The sequence below is a fragment of the Ranitomeya imitator genome, chromosome 4 (genome assembly GCF_032444005.1).
Source record: "Ranitomeya imitator isolate aRanImi1 chromosome 4, aRanImi1.pri, whole genome shotgun sequence".
In the NCBI taxonomy this organism is placed as follows: domain Eukaryota; kingdom Metazoa; phylum Chordata; class Amphibia; order Anura; family Dendrobatidae; genus Ranitomeya; species Ranitomeya imitator.
In genome coordinates this window covers 73,637,990-73,662,406 of record NC_091285.1, presented here as the reverse complement: position 1 = coordinate 73,662,406, position 24,417 = coordinate 73,637,990, and the positions used below count along the sequence as shown (strand labels likewise).

The following is a 24,417-nucleotide window of genomic DNA, read 5'->3' as shown; positions in this document are numbered from 1 at the left end:
TCAGATCCCCTGCTTTGATGCAGGGCTCCGCGGTGAGCCCGCACCAAAGTCGGGACATGTCAGTTGTTTTGAACAGCTGACATGTGCCCGTAATAGGCGCGGGCAGAATCGCGATCTGCCCACACCTATTAACTAGTTAAATGTTAGGGGTCGAGTTCCTGCCTCTGCACAGGGGGAATCTCGGGCCATCTCCGCTGCGGTCTCCCATTCTTCTCCTGCCGCAGTGGAGCTTGCTCAGCAGAGACGTCGATCCCAGCGTCTCGCTCAGTCTGACTCTGTGCTTAGAGTTACTGCTGCATTTCCTGCTTCTCCCATTGAAGTCAGTGCTGGGCAGCGGCGAGCGGACGTTTCTGGGGCTAAGTCCTGCTTTTTATATTCTGAGCATGCCCAAAGTAAGATCTCTCAGTGGAGATCGAGGGTCACATGATCAGATACTGCAGCTAAGATACTTGTAGCTGCTAGGACTAAATCCTGCTTTGCACTCTGAGCATGCCCAGGGCGAGATCTCTCAGTGGAGATCCAGGGTCACATGCTCAGGTGCTGCAGCACTCCATTGGTCCTTCTTTGGAAGGTCCTAAACATGCTGCAGCTATTTAAGCCTCGCATGGCCGCACGGCCATGCGCTAGTATTGTCTTGTAAATATGTGTGTGTGTTGTGAGTGAAAGTCGCTCTTTAAATAACCCTCCCTATTGAATGTCTCTTCGCGGAAGGTGTATGTTTGCTATCTAGCGCCCGACTTATCCAATAGCACGAAACACACATTACAGCTACCAGTTGCTGTGTCCGCCAGTACGGCGCCGTGCGCTTGCTCTGCGCTTTCCTGACCCAAGCCTGGGTGGTTAGTGGCGTCTGTCAGTGCGGCACCGCACGCACTCTTGTGCCTTTATATTACTATTTATGTTCCTCTGACACACCCAGTTGCGGTGTTGTGCCAGCAAGTGTCTAATCGGACTTCAATCCTGTGTAGGGGTTGAGTCCGCTGACTTCTTGCTCGCACTTTATGTGCGGTACTGCGGTCCTGTGACGCAACAGGATCGCTTCCTTCACGCAGGGTGAAGTTAACCCATGTGTGTATACTTAGTACCGCCATATAGTCCGTCTTACTAGCAGCAGGGTCTTTTACCTGCATGGTGGACTTCGGACGGCGAACGCATCTAATACCATTACACCTTATACTTGGTGCGTTCCGCCAGTCCTAACATAATACTAGCGCCAACTGTTGGCATTGACTCAGGGCTCGTCCTTGGTCAGCCAGTTTGCCGTCCACTTCCGCACGCTAGCATCTGAGCTGGAGTGGTCGGATAAGGCCCTTATCCCTATATTTTGGAGGGGGCTGGCTGACCACGTTAAGGACGCCCTGGCCACTAGGGAGATTCCCGCCACACTGGAGGAATTAATAACAGTATCCACTCGTATTGACCTCCGTTTTCACGAGCGGAGGTTAGAGCGAGCCCAGTGTAGGCAGAGGTTTCGGCTGGCTCCCACCTTCGCCAAACCTTTGGAATCTCCAGTCCAGGCTCCTGAGTCCCATGAGCCTATGGTAGTGTCACGAGCGGGATCTAAGTCCCGGACCGCTCGTGCACTCCAGGTTTGTCATGTTTGCCAACAGTCAGGACATCTTGCCACCAGATGTCTCCAGCGGTCGAGGAAACATCAGCGTCTAGTGGTAGTAGGTGGAGGTGCACTAGACACGGCGACGTTTGCCTCCAAATTATCCTTTAAGGGGACAATAACATTAGGCTCATCCTCCCACTCGGTAGACCTCTGCGTGGATTCTGGGGCGGAGGGCAATTTTATGTCTTCTGCCTTCGCCCAACATCACGCAATACCCCTGGTTATGCTACCAGTAACGGTACGAGTGGTGAATGGGTCGACACTGCCCGCACAGATAACACATCAGACCATCCCTTTTACTCTGTCCATGTCACCATCCCATCAGGAGATTATATCTCTGCTCATCATTCCTGAGGGGATTGATGAGGTCCTGTTGGGGATACCTTGGTTACGGTACCACTCTCCTCACATCGAGTGGTCCTCAGGCAGAATTCTGGGATGGGGTGAATCATGTGGGGGTAGGTGTCACCGAGAGTGCGTTCAGGTTGCTACTACAGAGGTACCCGCAGATCTATCCTCTCTCCCCAAGCAATATTGGTCGTATGCAGACGTGTTCTCCAAAAAGGCGGCGGAGACCCTTCCGCCCCATCGCCCCTATGACAGTCCTATTGAACTCTTGCCTGGTGCTGAACCTCCCCGGGGTCGAGTCTATCCATTATCTCTCCCGGAGACGGAGGCAATGTCTCAGTACATTCAAGAGAATCTGGCAAGAGGGTTCATCAGGAAGTCAGTGTCACCTGCTGGGGCAGGGTTCTTTTTCGTGCAGAAGAAGAATGGGGAACTACATCCATGCATAGACTACAGGGGTCTTAACGCTATCACCGTTAAGAACAAGTATCCTTTGCCCTTGATATCTGAGCTTTTCGATAGGCTTCGGGGAGCAAGGGTGTTTACCAAACTAGATCTGCGGGGTGCTTACAACCTGATTCGCATCCGTGAGGAGGAGGAAGGAGAGCCTCGGCTTATTGTTCCTTCTGAGAGCTTGAGAACCGTGGCTCCGGTGTCGCTTGAGTCTGTGCCTCCGGGCAAGACTTTTGTGCCCATAAATTTGCGACCGGAGGTTCTCTCTTGGGCTCATTCCTCCAGGGTGGGTGGACACTTTGGGACAAAAAGGACATCTGAGCTGCTGGCGAGGACGTACTGGTGGCCGCATATGCTCCGAAATGTCAGAGATTACGTTCTGGCGTGTGTCTCATGCGCCAAAAATAAGTCTCCTCGACAACGGCCGTCTGGGTTACTCTATCCCTTGCCGGTGGCAGACAGGCCCTGGGAGATGGTCGGGATGGACTTTGTAGTGGGTTTGCCCAAGTCTCGCGGTTGTACCGTCATTTGGGTTATTACCGATCATTTCTCGAAAATGGTGCATTTGGTGCCGCTCCCACGGTTACCTTCTGCACGGGCCTTGGCAGCGTTGTTCATAAGACACATCTTCCGCCTACACGGCATGCCAGACAAAATTGTCAGTGACCGGGGTCCCCAGTTTGCGTCTCGGTTCTGGAGAGAGCTTTGTCGTCTTCTCAGCATTGAGTTAAATCTCTCTTCCGCATATTATCCCGAGACGAATGGGTTGGTAGAGAGGGCCAATCAGACTCTGGTCACATATCTACGACATTTTGTTTCTGCCAGGCAGGATGACTGGGCATCTTCATTACCATGGGCAGAGTTCGCCCTTAATAATGCTGTAGCCGACTCCACTGGTCAGACACCTTTCCTCCTTAATTACGGCCAGCATCCGCGGGTTCCTGTGCCTATTCCCGTGTCCTCTGCTGACTCCAGGGTGGCAGACTGGGCAGTGGAGGCACGGGACATTTGGGACCGCACTCAGGATGCCATTCGGGCCTCAAAGGAGAGAATGAGGTCCTCCGCCGATGTTCATCTGCGCCCCTCTCCGACCTTTGCTCCTGGCGACTTGGTGTGGCTCTCCGCCCGTAACATCAGGCTGCGAGTTGAGTCCACTAAGTTTGCTCCTCGCTACTTGGGTCCCTTCAAGGTCCTCGAACAGGTTAATCCTGTGGTCTAACGTCTGGCCCTTCCTCCACGCCTTGGTATCACCGACACCTTTCATGTGTCCCTCCTTAAGCCCGTATACATGTCCCGGTTTTCTGAGTCATCTGCCGGGACATCGGGTTCGTCTACGGATGATTACGAGGTGAACGCTATTTTGGGGTACAAGGTGGTACGTGGTAAAAAATTCTATTTGGTGGATTGGAAGGGTTATGGCCCTGAGAGCCTGCTGAGCACATTCGGGCTCCACAGCTCATTGCTGCCTTTGAACGTAGCGAGGCCCAAGGAGGGGGGGTAATGTTAGGGGTCGAGTTCCTGCCTCTGCACAGGGGGAATCTCGGGCCATCTCCGCTGCGGTCTCCCATTCTTCTCCTGCCGCAGTGGAGCTTGCTCAGCAGAGACGTCGATCCCAGCGTCTCGCTCAGTCTGACTCTGTGCTTAGAGTTACTGCTGCGTTTCCCGCTTCTCCCATTGAAGTCAGTGCTGGGCAGCGGCGAGCGGACGTTTCTGGGGCTAAGTCCTGCTTTTTACATTCAGAGCATGCCCAGAGTAAGATCTCTCAGTGGAGATCGAGGGTCACATGATCAGATACTGCAGCTAAGGTCCTTGTAGCTGCTAGGACTAAATCCTGCTTTGCACTCTGAGCATGCCCAGGGCGAGATCTCTCAGTGGAGATCCAGGGTCACATGCTCAGGTGCTGCAGCACTCCATTGGTCCTTCTTTGGAAGGTCCTAAACATGCTGCAGCTATTTAAGCCTCGCATGGCCGCACGGCCATGCGCTAGTATTGTCTTGTAAATATGTGTGTGTGTTGTGAGTGAAAGTCGCTCTTTAAATAACCCTCCCTATTGAATGTCTCTTCGCGGAAGGTGTATGTTTGCTATCTAGCGCCCGACTTATCCAATAGCACGAAACACACATTACAGCTACCAGTTGCTGTGTCCGCCAGTGCGGCGCCGTGCGCTTGCTCTGCGCTTTCCTGACCCGAGCCTGGGTGGTTAGTGGCGTCTGTCAGTGCGGCACCGCACGCACTCTTGTGCCTTTATATTACTATTTATGTTCCTCTGACACACCCAGTTGCGGTGTTGTGCCAGCAAGTGTCTAATCGGACATCAATCCTGTGTAGGGGTTGAGTCCGCTGACTTCTTGCTCGCGCTTTATGTGCGGTACTGCGGTCCTGTGACGCAACAGGATCGCTTCCTTCACGCAGGGTGAAGTTAACCCATGTGTGTATACTTAGAACCGCCATATAGTCCGTCTTACTAGCAGCAGGGTCTTTTACCTGCACGGTGGACCTCGGACGGCGAACGCACCTAATACCATTACACCTTATACTTGGTGCGTTCCGCCAGTCCTAACATTAAATGCCGCTGTCAAACGCAGACAGCGGCATTTAACTACCGCTTCCGGCCGAGCGGCCGGAAATGACGTCATCGCCGACCCCCGTCACATGATCGGGGGTCGGCGATGCGTCTGGATGGTAACCATAGAGGTCCTAGAGACCTCTATGGTTACTGATGACCGGTGGCTGTGAGCGCCACCCTGTGGTCGGCGCTCACAGCACACCTCCATTTCTGCTACATAGCAGCGATCAGCAGATTGCTCCTATGTAGCAGAGCCGATCGCGTTGTGCCTGCTTCTAGCCTCCCATGGAGGCTATTGAAGCATGGCAAAAGTAAAAAAAAAAGTAGAAAAAAATGTTAAAAAAATAAAAAAATATAAAAGTTTAAATCACCCCCCTTTCGCCCCAATCAAAATAAATAAAAAAAAAAAAAATGAAATCTACACATATTTGGTATCGCCGCGCTCAGAATCGCCCGATCTATCAATTAAAAAAAAGCATTAACCTGATCGCTAACCAGCGCAGCGGGAAAAAAATTTGAAACACCAGAATTACGTTTTTTTTGGTCGCCGCGACATTGCATTAAAATACAATAAAGGGCGATCAAAAGAACGTATCTACACCGAAATGCTATCATTAAAAACATCATATCGGCACGCAAAAAATAAGCCCTCAACCGACCCCAGATCACGAAAAATGGAGACGCTACGAGTATCGGAAATGGCGCAATTTTTTTTTTTTTAGGAAAGTTTGGAATTTTTTTTCACCACTTAGTTAAAAAATAACCTAGTCATGTTAGGTGTCTACGAACTCGTACTGACCTGGAGAATCATAATGTCAAGTCAGTTTTAGCATTTAGTGAACCTAGCAAAAAAGCCAAACAAAAAACAAGTGTGGGATTGCACTCTTTTTGCAATTTCACCGCACTTGGAATTTTTTTCCCATTTTCTAGTACACGACATGCTAAAACCAATGATGTCGTTCAAAAGTACAACTCGTCTTGCAAAAATAAGCCCTCACATGGCCAAATTGACGGAAAAATAAAAAAGTTATGGCTCTGGGAAGGAGGGGAGTGAAAAACGAACACGGAAAAATGAAAAATCCCATGGTCATGAAGGGGTTAAAATCCCCTCCCTTGTGTATGACTGTTTGCAAAAGATGGATGCTTGCTGTCTAGCATCTGACTAAGTTGTCATCATAAAGACACACGATACAGCATCTGTTGCTGTAACCACTAGTGCGGCGCCGTGCGCTTACAGAGCACTTTCCTATCCCAAGTCTGGGTGGTTAGTGGCATCCGCCAAAGCGGCACAGCACGCACTCTTGTGCTTTAAGCTATACTTTAAGCTATACTTTCTGTTACTTTGACACCCCAGTTACAGTGTTGAGAGCAAGTGGTCTGAACGTACTCTAACCCTGTGTCTTGGGATAGAGTCCTGAGACTCTTTGCTTGCACTCTTGGTGCGGTACTTCGAGCAGTGAATTTATATATGTTTCCCAAGTTTTAGATCTGAGGCCTCTTCCCTTCGACTGCTAATTCATATATATATATATATATATATATATATATATATATATATATACTCTGTATATTATGCATATATATATACTGTATATTATGCTGATGATCAAGCATATTAAAATGTTGATTGGACAGTGTCTATGACATGCATTTGATGGGACTGTCTCAAACACTTATTTTCCACTTATGATTTGTTTAGCATGCTACGTTTTTGGATTCTGCATTGATTGAACCATTGATACAAAAGATACATACTGTAGTACATCAATGAATCATGCCTACAGCTAAAAGGTGGTTGTTCCATATCATAATGACTATTGAGTTAGAAGACCTTAGAACAAACAGCTCAAATGTCTTTATTTCAGCCAATGGAAGTGAACTTCATATTTCTAGTGTTCGTTATGAAGACACTGGGGCCTATACGTGCATTGCAAAGAATGAAGTTGGTGTGGATGAAGACATATCTTCACTTTTCATCGAAGACTCAGCAAGAAAAACCCGTAAGCATTAAAGATTTCTAAATCAGAATTTAAAAATTGCTTTTCGAAGTTCATAGCAGATCAGAGAATTTATCTCTAATATAAACTCGTTTACAATATACAAACGTGATATTTGGCCTACAGACATTTTGAGCAACAGTATCCAATACAATAAAGCAGTTTTTCCAATATGTCTTTTGTGGAGAATTCAGTACTTTCATTCTTAATTCAGAAAATTAATTCTATATTTTTTGAATAGCATTAAATATAATATGTTTTGGTTTGGTCAGGTTGAAAAAAATGTTGCTATCTTTGCAGAAGTGGCAAATCTTGCTGTTGTTATATTCTGGGGCACCCCAACCCAGGTTCTGAGAACCCAGGTTAGGAAGTAATAGAGTAAAAGCTTTTCTGATCTTTACCAAAGTTATGTATACATTTGGTAAGTGAGTAAGAAAAGAGTGCCTTGCACAACCTTGCCACACAATTTGTTGGGTTTTGAATCAGAAATATCCCAGTGTGGATTATCATCTAGTATTAGCCAATGTATACATGCTTCACCGGGGCAATTTTGACTTAAAACCAGAAAAACAAGTAGTGCAAGGTCATAAGACCTTTTTTATCTAGAAAACGAGGTGCACAAAGCAACAAAAATTTAATTAGGTCAGATTAGGTCTACAATAAAAGGCCTGATGTAGATATATTCTTGGCATGGTTTCAGCTTGACTGTTGGACACTAATCGATAATAATTGCACCCCTCTATAGCTTGTGGTGAAAGTGACCTTTATTGTCTACCATGAACTAGATTAATGAAGCATAATTGCTCCTGGAGAGCATAGGTCTCCATAGGCAATTTACAAGTTGTTATAGACTCTGGAATATTTAATCAAGTCAACTGTCCATTAATGTTTTTGAGCTCGTACTTAAATCAGAGTTGTCTAGTAATGTACTCCATTTATCAAGTTCATTAGCCAATTTGACCCGATGTTAGCATGTAATGGAAATCCATCAACAGATGCAATTTTAACTTTCCTAGCATTATCCATTACTGCCTCCAACTTTGATGAGCTGTGATACAAGGTTTGCATTACAAAACAAATGACAGCAATGAGAGATGATGTTCGGTTGATCAGATGTTAATGATCAGGCAGGATGACAGGAGGGTGTCACCTTCGACTTAAATAGCAGAAAATCACCAATTCAATTATTTCAAAGCCATGAGAACGATAAAGACATGACAATTTTATGTCTTCATTAGCTTGTCAAACATAGACTTTAAATCATTAGCCTGGCAGACACAACTAGAACTGTAATCTCTTTAACTATTTCACCTTTCACATCTTTCTTTTCTGTTCACGCTTTATATATTTAGTTTTTAACACAGAATACATTACTGCTAAGTATATAAGATGTACTGTAGAAGAATGATTAAGTGGTACATGTTTTGTAGAGTCTAACTCCTTTATACCTATTCTTTCTTTTTTACCTGGATTCTTTCCAAAAATGGTTCATTCACGGTCCTCATCACAGTTGCGAACATTCTTTGGAGAGAAGAAGGTAGTGTATCAATAATACAATTTTATGCTTAGTTTGTGTATTAAGGAAACACAACATCACACAGCATCAACAAATTATTTAGTTTTACATCTTTTGTAACTATGCGCATATTTCTTGATGTCCACATAGCCATGAAAATGACTGGAGCACAACACAAAGACTTTTGCACTTTACTTTGTAGAATACGACAATCATCTCACTTATCACTATAGGAAGAGATAAGATGCTGTCACTTCCTATTTTCTGGATCATAGTTCTTCCAGGAAATGTTATCAGTCTATAAATCACAAATAATCTCTTCACTAAAGACCTAAATTTTAACTTTTAATGATACTACTAAAAAAAACACAAAATATTAAAACCCGCACTAGCCAATATACAGTATCTTCATGGACATTAGCATGCTATTGATTAGACTCTGATTAGACTCACGTCCTATAAAGTGCTCATAGTCCTAATAATGTATTAAATTTCATTCAGATGTGTGGGTCAAGGTGCGGCCACTAGCTATTTAACCCATCTATTGCCCCAACATGTTAGGGCATGTTAGGTTAGGCTATGGGTTGAACTAGATGGACTTATAGTCTTCCTTCAACCTTAATAACTATGTAACTATGTAACATAGATTCACTGACAGTTGCTACTAAAAAAAATGCTCTAAGCTTCCCCAACATGTTTCACCAGCTTAACTGGCATCATCAGGGGATTGAGGCTATAATGATCACTTTATAGGACGTGAGTCTAATCAATAGTACACTAGTGTCCATGAAGATATACTGACTAGTGCGGGTTTTAATATTTCCTTTAGTAGTATCATTAAAAGTTAAATTTTAGGTCTTTAGTTAAGGGACTTGTTGCATTTTGGCAATTTGTGATTTATATGTGTTATCCTACACAGACTTTCGACAGCAAGTTGTGTGTTTATCAGCCTATGGACACTTTCTGTCCATTTCAACTACTCTAAATAATAAAAACATGCTTTTTGGTCTGTAGAAGCAATACAGTAGGGCATTGCGTCTCCAATATAGCATCTTTTATAAGTAAAATAACAATGGAACTTTCGGATAAATAGTAAACAAATTACCGTAACTTTACTACATGCTAGAAAATCTTCAGATTATTTTAAGTTAAAATACATGACTCATTCCCTGTGCGTCCATCATGCATTAATTTTACAGTGTAACTAAACTTTTTTTTATTCATCAGCTTTTACAAAAGTCAGAATATATAATCCATTGCCTTATATTGCTTCCTTCTCTCTCAGACACCATACTGAAATGCTGTATTAAGTGCCTGATGTATGCTCTTTAGAGCCTTCTGTGAACTGCTGCTCTATCAAATATTTATACTCACAATATTTACAAAAACTCTCACTGTCTGAGCAAGGTGGAGGAAAGCAGCAAAGGTCACTGAGAGAGAGAGTAGTTGAAAATAGGGATTGAGAATAGATTTTTTAGAAAGTGGATAGAGCAGCAGTTCAAAGCAGAGACTAAAAAGCAGAAATAATGCATTAATTAAAGTGAACGTGTCACCAGATTTGGCTGTAACATTCTGAACATGCACCATCCTTGATGACCCCAGCGCATGTGTGCATAATTTTACTCTAAGGGGTTAAAGAGAATCTATCCTTTATTTATTTATTGAGTAGTCTTTTAAAAGTGGTAAAGTTTTGCATTATACTTAGTGTTGAGCATTCCGACACTGCAAATATTGGGTATCGGCCGATATTCGCTGTATCGGATTTCCAATACTTTTAAGATATTGGATACTGGAATTGAAAGTTCCTATAGTGCAATGATGTACTATAATGGAGTGTGGGCAGTGCGTGGGTGGAGACTGGGTGTCTGTGTGTGCAGGCCGGGTCTGTGCGTGATCGTGGGGGGGTCTGTGCAGGCCTGCCAGGGGTCTGTACGGGCCTGCTGGGGGTCTGTGCCGCCTACCGGGGGTCAGTGTGGGCCTTACGGGGAGCTGTGCGGCCTGCCGGGGGTCTGTGCGGGCCTGCCGGGCTTTGTACGGGCCTCTCGGGGGTCTGTGCGGCCTGATGGGGGTCTGTTCGGGCCTCTCGGGGGTCTGTGCGGCCTGCCGGGGGTCTTTGTGTTTGTGTGCAGGCATCGTCCGATGGGACTACAAGTCCCATCGGGCTATACCTGCTACAATAGCAGTGATTGACACATTAGCCAATGATTGGACAGTAGTTGTCCCATCATCCGGCTAATGTGTTGAATGTAAAAGAAAAAAAATACTACATACTACATACAACATACATACAACATACTACATACATGCAGCATACATACTACATGCATACAACATATATACTACATACATACTATAGGCATACAACATACTTACTACATACATACTACATGCACACAACATACATATTACATACATACTACATACATGCATACAACATACAAACTACATACTACATACAACATACATACTACATACATACTGCATATATACATACAACATACAACATACTACATACATACAACATACATACTACATTCATACTACATACATACAACATACTGCATGCATACATACATACAACATACTACATACTACATACATACTACATACATGCATACATACATACTAAATACACACCACATTCATACTACATATATACTACATAAATACTACATCCATACTACATACAGTACAGACCAAAAGTTTGGACACACCTTCTCATTTAAAGATTTTTCTGTATTTTCATAACTATGAAAATTGTACATTCACACTGAAGGCATCAAAACTATGAATTATCACATGTGGAATTATAGACTTAACAAAAAAGTGTGAAACAACTGAAATGATGTCTTATATTCTAGGTTCTTCAAAGTAGCCACCTTTTGCTTTGATGACTGCTTTGCACACTCTTGGCATTCTCTTGATTAGCTTCAAGAGGTAGTCACCGGGAATGGCTTTCACTTCACAGGTGTGCCCTGTCAGGTTTAATAAGTGGGATTTCTTGCCTTATAAAAGGTGTTGGGACCATCAATTGTGTTGTGTAGAAGTCTGGTGGATACACAGCTGATAGTCCTAATGAATAGACTGTTAGAATTTGTATTATGGCAAGAAAAAAGCAGCTAAGTAAAGAAAAATGAGTGGCCATCATTACTTTAAGAAATGAAGGTCAGTCAGTCCAAAAAATTAGGCAAACTTTGAAAGTGCCCCAATTGCAGTGGCAAAAACCATCAAGCGCTACAAAGATACTGGCTCACATGAGGACCGCCCCAGGAAAGGAAAACCAAGAGTCACCTCTGCTTCTGAGTTTATCCGAGTCACCAGCCTCAGAAATCACAGTTTAACAGCAGCTCAGATTAGAGACCAGGTCAATGCCACACAGAGTTCTAGAAGCAAACACATCTCTACAACAACTGTTAAGAGGAGACTTTGTGCAGCAGGCCTTCATGGTAAAATAATTGCTAGGAAACCACTGCTAAGGACAGGCAACAAACAGAAGAGACTTGTTTGGGCTAAAGAACACAAGGAATGGACATCAGACCAGTGGAAATCTGTGCTTTGGTCAGATGAGTCCAAATTTGAGATCTTTGGTTCCAACCACCGTGTCTTTGTTTGACGCAGAAAAGGTGAACGCATGGACTCTACATGCCTGGTTCCCACCGTGAAGCATGGAGGAGGAGGTGTGATGGTGTGGGGGTGCTTTGCTGGTGACAGTCTTGGGGATTTATTCAAAATTGAAGGCATACTGAACCAGCATGGCTACCACAGCATCTTGCAGCAGCATGCTATTCCATCCGATTTGCATTTATTTGGACCATAATTTATTTTTTTAATAGGACAATGACCCCAAACACACCTCCAGGCTGTGTAAGGGCTATTTGACCAAGAAGGAGATGACCTGGCCTCCACAGTCACCAGACTTAACCCAATCGAGATGGTTTGGGGTGAGCTGGACCGCAGAGTGAAATCAAAAGGGCCAACAAGTGCTAAGCATCTCTGAGAACTTCTTCAAGATTGTTGGAAGACTATTCCCGGTAACTACCTCTTGAAGCTCATCAAGAGAATGCCAAAAGTGTGCAAAGCAGTCATCAAAGCAAAAGGTGGCTACTTTGAAGAACCTAGAATATAAGACGTAATTTCAATTGTTTCACACTTTTTTGCTAAGTATATAATTCCACATGTGTTAATTCATAGTTTTGATGCCTTCAGTGTAAATGTACAATTTTCATAGTCATGAAAATACAGAAAAATCTTTAAATGAGAAGGTGTGTCCAAACTTTTGGTCTGTACTGTACATACAACATACATACTACATACATACAACATACATACATACATACAACATACTACATACATACTACATACAACATACTACATATATACAACATACATGCTGCATACATACATACTACATACATACAACATACTACATACATACTACATACATACTACCTACAATATATTCATACATTACATACAATACATACATACAGACATACAGTACATAAAACATAGATTACATACTAACCATCACTTGTCATTTTGATCCCCAAAGCCAGTGTCATCTGTAAAAAAGATTAAAATAACAAACAACCAATATACTCCCTGATCCGCAGAAATCCACGAGTGTCCCATGATGATCTCCCGTGGAGAATGGCAGCATCAGCTGATGCGACTGCTCTCTAGGGGCTCCAGGAATACAATGACGGGAGGAAGGTATCATTCCGCACTGTGTTCCAAGACTCAAGATTCAAAGAAGCTTCATTGGCAGGACCAAATACACATCAGTTTTGCCAAAGCAAGTGTATAAAGGCAATAGGGATAGGGACTGTGGGGATGTTGGGTAGGAGCTGTAGGGAAGGTGGATGGGGGCAGATCCAGGGTGGGGACTATAGTCCATGGCATAGGGGAGGTGAATTGGGGCAGGTCCATTGTGGGGGCTATAGTCCATGGCATAGGGGAGGTGGATGGGGGCAGATCCATTGTGGGGGGTATAGTCCATGGCATAGGGAAGGTGGATGGGGGCAGATCCATTGTGGGGGCTGTAGTCCATGGCCTCATAGTTCTCTTTCTCGCAGTCTATGACATTCGCTCACATACTGCGCTGCTATCTCCACCACTCTCTCTTCTTCTCCCAGCAGGATATGTTTTCTCTTCCTCCTTCATGGTGATGAAGTCCGGGAAGAGATGCGAGAGTCTCCTGAAGTGAGTGTCCCTCACTGCTGAGTATTTGGAGCAGTGTAGCAGGAAGTGGGTTTCGTCCTCTATGGCCTCCTGGTCACAGTGTTGGCACAGTCTTTCATCCCTGGGCTTGTAGTTCTGCCTGTGTCCGCCACATTAGATGGCCAGACTGTGGGCACTGAGTCTATATCGGCTCAGGATCTTGCGATCTCTGGGGTCTGGGAGTTTCTCCAGATATGGGGCCAGTCTGTAGTCTCTCTGTAGGCTCCGGTACATGATCAGTTTCTGTGAGCTGATGATATCATTCTTCCAGTCACTGACATACCTCTCCTGGCCTTCGTCTGCCATCTTCCTGATTCCGGCTTTTGTCAGGTTGTTGTGATTGGTGTTCTAGTCCGGTTGGTTTTGGCTGGGCTGTTCCGAGGGTTCTGGTTTTTCTGTTTCACCTACATGTATCAGGGCTTTATGGTGATGGGAGCTTGGATTGCTCCTCTGCAGGTGAGCCCGGAATGACAGCGCCCTCTTTAGAACTGTTAGGTGTAGAGGGAATCTGCCCAGCTCGGCCCGATAAGCACTGTTGGAGGTGCTCCAATGGACCTGCAGCAGGTGCTTGCAGAATTCCAGGTGGAATATTTCTATTGGACTGGAATCCCACCTTGACCAGTCTGGGTAGGTGTGAGGGCCCCAGACTTCGCTGCCATACAGGAGGATTGGGGCGATGATGGAGTTGAAGATTTTTAGCCAGACCCTCACTGGTGGCTTCAGATGGTAGAGTTTCCTTCGGATGGCATAGAAGGTTTTGCAGGCCTTGTCTTTCAGGGTCTCTATGGCTTGTTTGAAGCTCCCTGACCGGTGAATCTCTAGGCCCAGGTAGGTATATTTGTCCGTTCCTGTGAGGTGAGGTGTTCCTCCGCCGCTGTAAAAAAAATAGTCCCTAGTCTCACTTTTGGCATTGCTGTCTCAGAAATTTTCCCACAGCAATTGCCATAAAGTGAGACTTTGAACTACAGTAACCTTTCAGTGATGCACTGCAGGAGCCATTGTCTCCTGTCAGTGTGTCACGGAGGGTCCTACAGAGCAGTGACATCACCCACTGTCACTGTTCTGTATGGGAGATCGTCGTGGGACACTCGTTATTAATTTGACTACGGCGGACAGGTAGCATACGGTTTATTATTTTATGTTTTTTGCAGGCGCTGAAGTATGGTTAGTATGGTTAAATGAAGAATATTAAAATACTTTTTTCCTAATGTGTGTGTTTTATTAACCATTTCCTAGTATTGAATTATTAATGGATAGGCGTCTTATTGACGCCTGTCCATTATTAACCCGGCTTAATTTCACCTTACAATAGCAAGGTGGCATTAACCCCTTATTACCCCATATCCCACCACTACACAGGAGTGGGAAGATACGGGCTAAGTGCCGGAATTGGCGCATCTTACAGATGCGCCATTTCTGGGGTGGCTGCGGACTGGTATTTGTAGCTGGGGGGCAATATCCATGGCCCCTCCCTAAGCTATGAATATCAGCCCACAGCTGTCTGCGTAGCCTTTCTGGCTATAAAATATAGGGGGACCCCACGTCATTTTTGGGGGGCTCCCCTATTTTAATAGCCAGTAAAGGCTACACAGACAGCTGTGGGCTGATATTCATAGCAGGCTACAAATATTGGCCCCCGGCCATCGGCTTTCCCCCTCTGGCGCAGAAAATTGTGTGGGAGCCCATGCCATTTTTTTTCAGTTTTTTTTTAATTAAACGCTCATTAAAGCCTCTTTCACACTTGCATCGGTACGGGTCCGTCGCTATGCGTCAGGCCGACGTACCGACACACGTTGTGAAATTTGTGCACAACATGGGCAGCGGATGCAGTTTTTCAACGCATCTGCTGCCGATTCTGAAGTCCGGGGAGGAGACGGCGGAGTTTTGGCCGCGCATGCGTGGTAGAAAATGGCGGACGCGAGGGACAAAAAAATGTTCACTAGAATGTTTTTTTCGTGCCGACGGTCCACCAAAACATGATGGATCCATTTTTTTCTCATAGAGTTGTTTTAGTGTTGGATTGCGCCTGATGGCCACACGTTTCGTCCGTTTTTTGCCGGATCTGTCGCTGTGCGTTTTTTCGCCGGACAGAAAAACGTTGCTCTGTATGTGTTTTCCGTCCAGCGGAAACAGGTTTTTTGATGGATTTGGCAAAAACTGGATGAAACGTGTGGCCATCAGGTGCTATCTGGTGCTAATACAACTATATGAGAGAAAAACGGATCTGGCAGAAAAAAACGGATACTGCAAATGTGCTCACTGGATGTGTTTTTTACCCATAGACTTGTATTAGCGACGGATCGCGATGGATGGCCACACGTCTTGTCTGTCGTGCAACGGATCTGTCGTGGTTTGGCAGACCGTAGGCATGAAAAAACGTTCACTTGAACATTTTTTTGTCTGTCGCGTCTGCTCTTTTCTACCATGCATGCGCGGCTGAAACTCCGCCCCCTCCTTCCCGGACTTCAGAATGGGCAGCGGATGTGTTGAAAAACTGCATCTGCTGCCCACGTTGTGCACAAATTTCACAACGTGCGTCGGTACGTCGGTCCGACGCATAGCGACGGACCCGTACCAATGCAATTGTGAAAGAGGCCTTAATGAGCGTTTAATTAAAAAAAAACGGAAAAAATGGAAAAAAAAACAGCGTGGGCTCCCGCGCAATTTTCTGCGCCACATGGGGAAAGCCGACGGCATTGTAGCCTGCAATGAATATCAGCCGGCAGCTGTCTGAATAGCCTTTACTGGCTAATAAAATAGGGGGACCCCCCAAAAAATGACGAGGGGTCCCCCTATATTTTATAGCCAGAAAGGCTATGCAGACAGCTGCGGGCTGATATTCATAGCCAAGAGAGGGGCCATAGATATTGGCCCCCTTGGCTAGAACTACCAGTCCGCAGCCGCCCCAGAATTGGCGCATCTGTACAATGTGCCAATTCCGGCACTTAACCCCTCCCATCCCACTACCGTGTATCAGTGGGATATGGGGTAATAAGGGATTAATGTCACCTTGCTATTGTAAGGTGACATTAAGCCGGGTAAATAATGGAGAGGCGTCAATAAGACGCCTATCCATTATTAATTCAATACTAGGAAATGGTAATAAAACACACACATTAGGAAAAAAGTATTTTAATATTCTTCATTTAACCATACTTACCATACTTCAGTGCCTGCAAAAAACGTAAAATAATAAACCGTATACTACCTGTCCGCTGTAGTCCAATTAATAATGAGTGTCCCATGACAATCTCCCCTATAGAACAGTGACATCGGGTGATGTCACTGCTCTATATGACCTTCAGTGACACACTGACAGGAGACAATGGCTCCTGCAGTGCATCACTGAGAGGTTAATAGAGTTCAAAGTCTCACTTTATGGCAACTGCTGCGTGGGAAAATTTCTTACACAGAAATGCCAAAAGTGAGACTAGGGACTATTTTTCTACAGCGGCGGAGGAATACAGTGCGGAAGGATACCTTCCTCCCGTCATTGTATTCCTGGAGACCCTAGAGAGCGGTAGCATCAGCTGATGCTGCCGTTCTCCACAGGAGATTGTCGTGGGACACTCGTGGATTTCTGCGGATCAGGGAGTATATTGGTTGTCTGTAATTTTAATCTTTTTTACAGATGACACTGGCTTCGGGGATCAAAACGACAAGTGATGGTGAGTATGTAATCTATGTTATATGTACTGTAAGTCTGTATGTATGTATTGTGTGTAATGTATGAATGTTTTGTATGTAGCATGTATGTAGTATGTATGTAGTATGTATGTATGTAGTATGTTGTATGTATGTAGTATGTATGTAGTATGTATGTAGTATGTTGTATGTATGTAGTATGTATGTAGTATGTATGTAGTATGTTGTATGTATGTAGTATGTATGTAGTATATATGTATGTATGTATGTATGTATGTAGTATGTATGTAGTATGCTAGATGTATGTAGTATGTACGTAGTATTTATGTTGTATGTACGTATGTAGTATGTATATAGCATGTTGTATGTATGTACTGTGTAGTATGTATGTAGTATGTATGTAGTATGTATGTTGTATGTATGTAGTATGTATGTTGTATGTATGTATGTAGTATTTTTTTTTTACATTCAACACATTAGCCGGATGGTGGGACTACTACTGTCCCATCATTGGCTAATGTGTCAATCACTGCCATTGTAGCAGGCATAGCCTGATTGGACTTGTAGTCCCATCAGACGATGCCTGCATATAAACACAAAGACCCCCGGCAGGCCACACAGACCCCCAAGAGGCCTGCACAGACCCCCAAGAGACCCGTACAGACCCCTGGCAGGCCACACAGACCCCGAGAGGCCCGTACAGACACCTGGCAGGTTGCACAGACCCCTGAGAGGCCCGTACAGACCCCAGACAGGCCCGCACAGACCCCCAAGAGGCCCGTACAGACCCCCAGCAGGCCGCACAGACCCCCGAGAGGCCCGTACAGACCCCCAGAAGGCCCGCACAGACCCCCACGGTCCCACACAGACATGCAATCTCCGTCTGTCCATGCTCCGCCCACACTCTTCCCCCCTCCGGAACAGGATGTACAAGGAAAGAAAGGGCTTATTTTCATTCCGATATTTGTGCCCTATTGACTTGCATTGGTTTCCGGTATTGGTATCGGCGATATTCGATATTTTTGGGATATCGGCCGATACAATCCGATACCGATATTTCCGAATATCGGAAGGTATCGTTCAACACTAATTATACTCCATTAGGTTACATTGCTTTCTTGTCTTTCAAAGACCATGCTGAAAGTGATGTTTTAACTGCCTAGTTCATGCTAATTCATAAGTTGCGTTGAACAGCTGCTTTAGCAAAGACTCCATGACTCTCAGACACCATGCCAAAAATGCTTAAAGTTAACCTTTCACCAGGTTTGGCCGATAAGAGATATGGCCATCATCTTTCAGGGCTGATATACAGCATTCTATAATGCTTTATATCTGCCCCAAACCTGACCTGTAAGAGAAGAAAAATTACGTTTATTATACTCACATGCATGGAGAGCCTGTTTATTGGGCTCTCCATGCATATATCGTGACTGTCACAAAGTTGCGATACATGCAGCTGTGGCGCCGATCACCTGATCAGCCAGCGCGATCCAGGAAGCCAGGTTCCCTCTGCAGCTTGCTGAATAAGAGAGAACCGAAGCAAATTTGCTCATCTCTAGTCATGAGTAGTATTCAAAAGATCAAGAGCAACATCATATCTATGTGATCATCAAAAGTATTTTTTTGCTGGTTTACGATCATGGGTTGCTAAATAAATTCTCAGATAGAAGACTACAACTGGTAGACTAGAAATTGATTAACAATGAAAAAAATTACATTATTCAGTTTTGTATCCTAGATTAGGAGCATACAATTGAAAATCAATAGGCCACATTTACATTGTGCTCAAATATGGACACAGATACAGTATGTGGTTAAATTATGTTTGTTGAAAAATAAAATCAAAACATGCTTCTGATGTTATGAAAGTATATTATACTAGTATCCCCAAAGCATCACAAGACACATATCAACTGAACTTATAACTGAAATATGCGCTAGCATAGATTTTCCCAACGCAAGGTTATATTGGTTATTCTAGATCATTGAGCTTTTATTTTTCGATCACCTTGGGAAAAACTAAATGTTAAAACATTGTATCATATCCATATTACATCAACATATATTCTTTATTTGACAAAAAAAGAGAAAATTTAAAAAATGTTTTCATCTTTCTCTGACATCTAAGACAGTGATTGATAGCCTAGATGTCTAAATGTGCTTTGACGTTACATACCAAACATTAAGAACATTGAGCAGATACATTACGTTATGCTAGTATAATTTACGTTACAAAAGGTTATATATAAATGTATATGAAAACAAAAATGTACAGTATATAAAAAAAAATAGACTTGAAAACCACCCAGTAACAACGTTCGTCTGGTGCTTGCTACTTGTGTAGAAGTTGTACATGTTTCCTGGTGCCACAAATTCCTACCATTAATTTATCTATGTCAGTTGAACATTCTCACTCTCACACTACATTGTGTTCTTGCATGTTATACACAAGCATTTTGCTAGATTATTGTTTTTATGTCTTCAAACCAATAAATAATGTTTCACTTTCGTGCTGGGTTATTGAGCTTCTTTAGATGGAGAAAAAAAAAGATTTATAATTCTGCTACTGTTTTCTTTTGATTTTCCCTATAGGATTGAGTGTGGGAAACATGTTTTATGTCTTTTCTGATGATGGAATCACAATAATTCAACCACGAGAATGTGAGATCCGAAGACAGATTAAGCCCAGCGAGAGGATTCTTACAAGCTATGTATGTTTCAATTAACTTTTAGAGAACTGATTCAGAAGATTTGAGCTTGTATTCAATTCTATCAATATTCTAAAATGCTATGAACACAGAGCAATACAATCAGTCAGTTACTAATAAGAAATGACTGACTTGTCATTAAGACCCTTATAATCTTCATGTTCTTTTCTTTATTATTTTTATGCAGGCATGAGAATTAAAGCTTCTTGACATTCTACAATATTCAGCACAATATTCAAATTATATAATTAACACCCTCCGTAAGTCCATCAGTGACCATTTTTTAAGGAGATATCTGGGACTTTAAAAAAAAATGTGCCTAAATGCTAACAGACAGGTAGTTGCTACCTACTTTCCCGTAGTGCCTGGTCCTTTCTTCGTTAGCAAAGAGCAGTCACAAACCACTCCCATCATAAATTTGGCTGCTTCTGCTGACATCACATCAACACAGAGGTGACTTCTTCTTTTCCACTCTGCTATGTTGGCAAGACGGGACAGCCGATGTCATTCAGATCAAAAGCCGGAACACCGCGGCCTAACTGGAGGAGCCCGTTGTCAATCAGTTTGACATTGAAAAGAAGCCATTGTTCTGTTGACATGGCATCAGCAGAGGCAGCTGAATCGCTGGTATGAGCAGTCTGTGACCACTCGGTGGAAATGAAGTATGGGGCCGGACACAACAGGCAGGTAGATACCAACTAACTGCTTGTTTGTGGTTAGGCACATTTTTTTAACAAAGTCCCGGATATCTCCTTTTATAGTTACAATGGGAAAAATAATTATTGGATATACTGCCAATTTTGCAAGTGTTCTCACCTACAAAGAATGTAGAGGTCTGTACTTATCATAGGTACACTTCAACTGTAAGAGACAGAATCTTAATAAGCAATCCAGAAAATCACATTGTATGATTTTTACATAATTAATTTCCATTATATTTGGTACAGAAACCTTTGCAATTGTAGAAGTCAGACACTTCCTGTAGTTCTTGACCAAGTTTGCAAACACTGCTGCAGGGATTTGACCAACTTCTTCATACAGATCTTCTCCAGATCTTTCAGGTTTCTGGACAACATTGAGTTTTATCTCCCACCAAATTTTTTTTTATTGAGTTCAGGTCTGTAGACTTGCCAGGCCACTTCAGGATCTTAAAATGCTTCTTACAGAGCTACTCTTTAGTTGCCCTGGCTGTGTTCTTTGGGTCAATTTCATGCTGTAAGACCCAGCCACGACCTATCTTCAATGCTCTTACAGAGGGAAGGAAGTTGTTGGCCAAAATGTCACTATGCATGACCCCATTCATCTTCCATTCAATACGGTGCAGTGGTCCTGACCTCTTGCATAAAAGCACCCCCAAGGTATGATGTTTCCCTTACCATGTTTCACGGATGGGACGGTGTTCTTGGGGTTGTACTCATCTTCTTCTTCCTCCAAACACCTCAGGTGGAGTTGACTCAGTTGGCACTAATTAGCCTTACCCTAATACAGTTTATAACCCGTTATCGGCATAAGCTGGCTATTTGTAGCCCCAATACCCATAATTAGCTACCTTAGTTCATCATAACTCTAGGCGTAGTCCGTCATGTCTATAACATCAGCAGCTCTAATGAAAGGTCAGAATGACACAGAGAACTAACATGTCTGGGCATGTCTTGTTACAATTAGAAATATATATAACTTACAGGAATAGGTTAAGGTGGTCTCTGTCTTCCCTATAACCTTAGACAGCTCTTTAGTCTTGGACATGGTGGAGAGGTCAGAGTGTGATTGAGCATATGGACAGGTGTCTTTTACACAGATAACAAGTTCAAACAGGTGCAATTAATGTAGGTAATGAGTGCAGAGTAGGAGGGTTTCATAAAGAAAAATTAACAGGTCTGTGAGAGCCAGAATTCTTGCTGGTTGCCAGGTGATCAGACACTTATTTCATGCAATAAAATGTAATTTAATTATTTAAAAATAATACAATGTGACTTTTTTGGTTCTTATATTTAGGCTCTGCCTCTCACAGTTGAAGTGTACCTACGATAAAATTACAGACCTCTCCATTCTTTGTAGGTGGGAAAACTTGCTAAATTGTCAGTGTATCAAATACTTATTTTCTCCACTGTATGTTGCCCTATGGACATCTTATTATGTAGTGTTTGTACTGCTAAAATCTGTACAATTAAACAGTAGTGTTGAGCGATACCGTCCGATATTTGAAAGTATCGGTATCGGATAGTATCGGCCGATACCCGAAAAATATCGGCTATCGCCGATACCGATATCCGATACCAATACAAGTCAATGGGACATCAAGTATCGGAATGTATCCTCATGGATCCCAGGGTCTGAAGGAGAGGAAACTCTCCTTCAGGCCCTGGGATCCATATTAAAGTGTAAAATAAAGAATTAAAATAAAAAATATTGTTATATTCACCTCTCCGGCGGCCCCTGGACATCAGTGGGAGGATCCGGCGTCCGGCACGGCTTCTTTCTTCAAAATGCGCGCCTTCAGGACCTGTGGAATGACGTCCCGGCTTCTGATTGGTCGCGTGCCGCCCATGTGACCGCCACGCGACCAATCAGAAGCCGCGACGTCATTCCTCAGGTCCTAAAAGGCGCTCATTCTAGGACTTTAGCTGAGGAATGACGTCGCGGCTTCTGATTGGTCGCGTGGCGGTCACATGGGCGGCACGCGACCAATCAGAAGCCGGGACGTCATACCACAGGTCCTGAAGGCGCGCATTTTGAAGAAAGAAGCCGTGCCGGACGCCGGATCCTCCCGCTGATGTCCAGGGGCCGCCGGAGAGGTGAATATAACAATATTTTTTATTTTAATTCTTTATTTTACACTTCCGATACCGATACCCGATATCACAAAAATATCGGATCTCGGTATCGGAATTCCGATACCGCAAGTATCGGCCGATACCCGATACTTGCGGTATCGGAATGCTCAACACTATTAAACAGATAAATATTGTCAAGATTTTTATCTATTATTGTTTAGAGAAGAAGAAAAGGTACCGTTACACTAAACGACTTACCAACGATCAAGACCAGCGATACGACCTGGCCGTGATCGTTGGTAAGTCGTGTGGTCGCTGGGGAGCTGTCACACAGACAGCTCTCTCCAGCGACCAACGATCAGGGGAAAAACTTCGGCATCGTTGAAACTGTCTTCAACGATGCCGAAGTCCCCGGGTAACCAGGGTAAATATCGGGTTACTAAGCGTAGGGCCGCGCTTAGTAACCCGATATTTACCCTGGTTATCATTGTAAAAGTTTAAAAAAAAACATTACATACTCACATTCCGATGTCTGTCACGTCCCCCGGCGTCAGCTTCCCGCACTGACTGTGTCAGCGCCGGCCGTAAAGCAGAGCACAGCGGTGACGTCACCGCTGTGCTCTGCTTTACGGCCGGCGCTGACAGTCAGTGCAGGGAAGCTGACGCCGGGGGACGTGACAGACTTCGGAATGTGAGTATGTACTGTTTTTTTTTAACTTTTACAATGGTAACCAGGGTAAATATCGGGTTACTAAGCGCGGCCCTGCGCTTAGTAACCCGATGTTTACCCTGGTTACAAGTGAACACATCGCTGGATCGGCATCACACATGCCGATCCAGCGATGACAGCGGGTGATCAGCGACCAAAAAAAGGTCCTGATCATTCCCCAGCGACCAACGATCTCCCAGCAGGGGCCTGATCGTTGGTCGCTGTCACACATAACGAGATCGTTAGCGGGATCGTTGCTACGTCACAAAAAGCGTGATGTTGCAACGATATCGTTAATGAAATCGTTATGTGTGAAGGTACCTTAAGGGTGCTGGCTGCAGGAACGGTCTTACATATGTAGATTTGTTTTGTGGTGTTACTTAAAATCTCAAGGCATGTACTACCAATCAACGCCCTGTACTCAAAGGTTCTAATAAATTAATAGCTAAAGATTGGTGAAGATTGTAAATTGTTAAAGGGCTTGTCCTGTCTAAAATGACAAGTCTGTATTTGCTCTATGGATTGCACGAGTCTGGAAACAGTCTAGTCGAGTTGTTGCTGGGAGTACGCATATTGCATAATTGCAGTCAGAGAACCACTGTTTTGCAAGAAAATGTATATAATTTATACAATGTAATTTTCTGGATTTTATTTTTGATATTCAATCTCTTAATGTTAAAATTAACCTACACTTAAAATTATAGACTGTTCATGTCTTTATCAGTGGGCAAACTTATAAAATCAGCAAGGGATCAAATACTTATTTCCACCACTGTATATTACATAGTCTGCTTTATTATGTATAGTGTCATCCCTTATTACACAGTGCCCCCTCCTGTTATGTACAGCACTGTCCATTACATATC

At 43.8% G+C, this 24,417-nt stretch overlaps 1 protein-coding gene across 1 annotated transcript in view; it reads left to right on the top strand.

Annotated features, from left to right (window-relative positions):
- The window catches only part of FSTL4 (follistatin like 4), a 1,706,306-nt gene that overhangs the window by 1,627,893 nt on the left and 53,996 nt on the right, over positions 1 to 24,417 (top strand). The window contains exons 10-12 of the mRNA XM_069761964.1: positions 6,848 to 6,982; positions 8,490 to 8,516; positions 19,953 to 20,071. Of these exons, the coding sequence (XP_069618065.1) occupies positions 6,848 to 6,982; positions 8,490 to 8,516; positions 19,953 to 20,071 (281 nt within the window). The remainder of the gene's footprint in view (positions 1 to 6,847; positions 6,983 to 8,489; positions 8,517 to 19,952; positions 20,072 to 24,417) is intronic.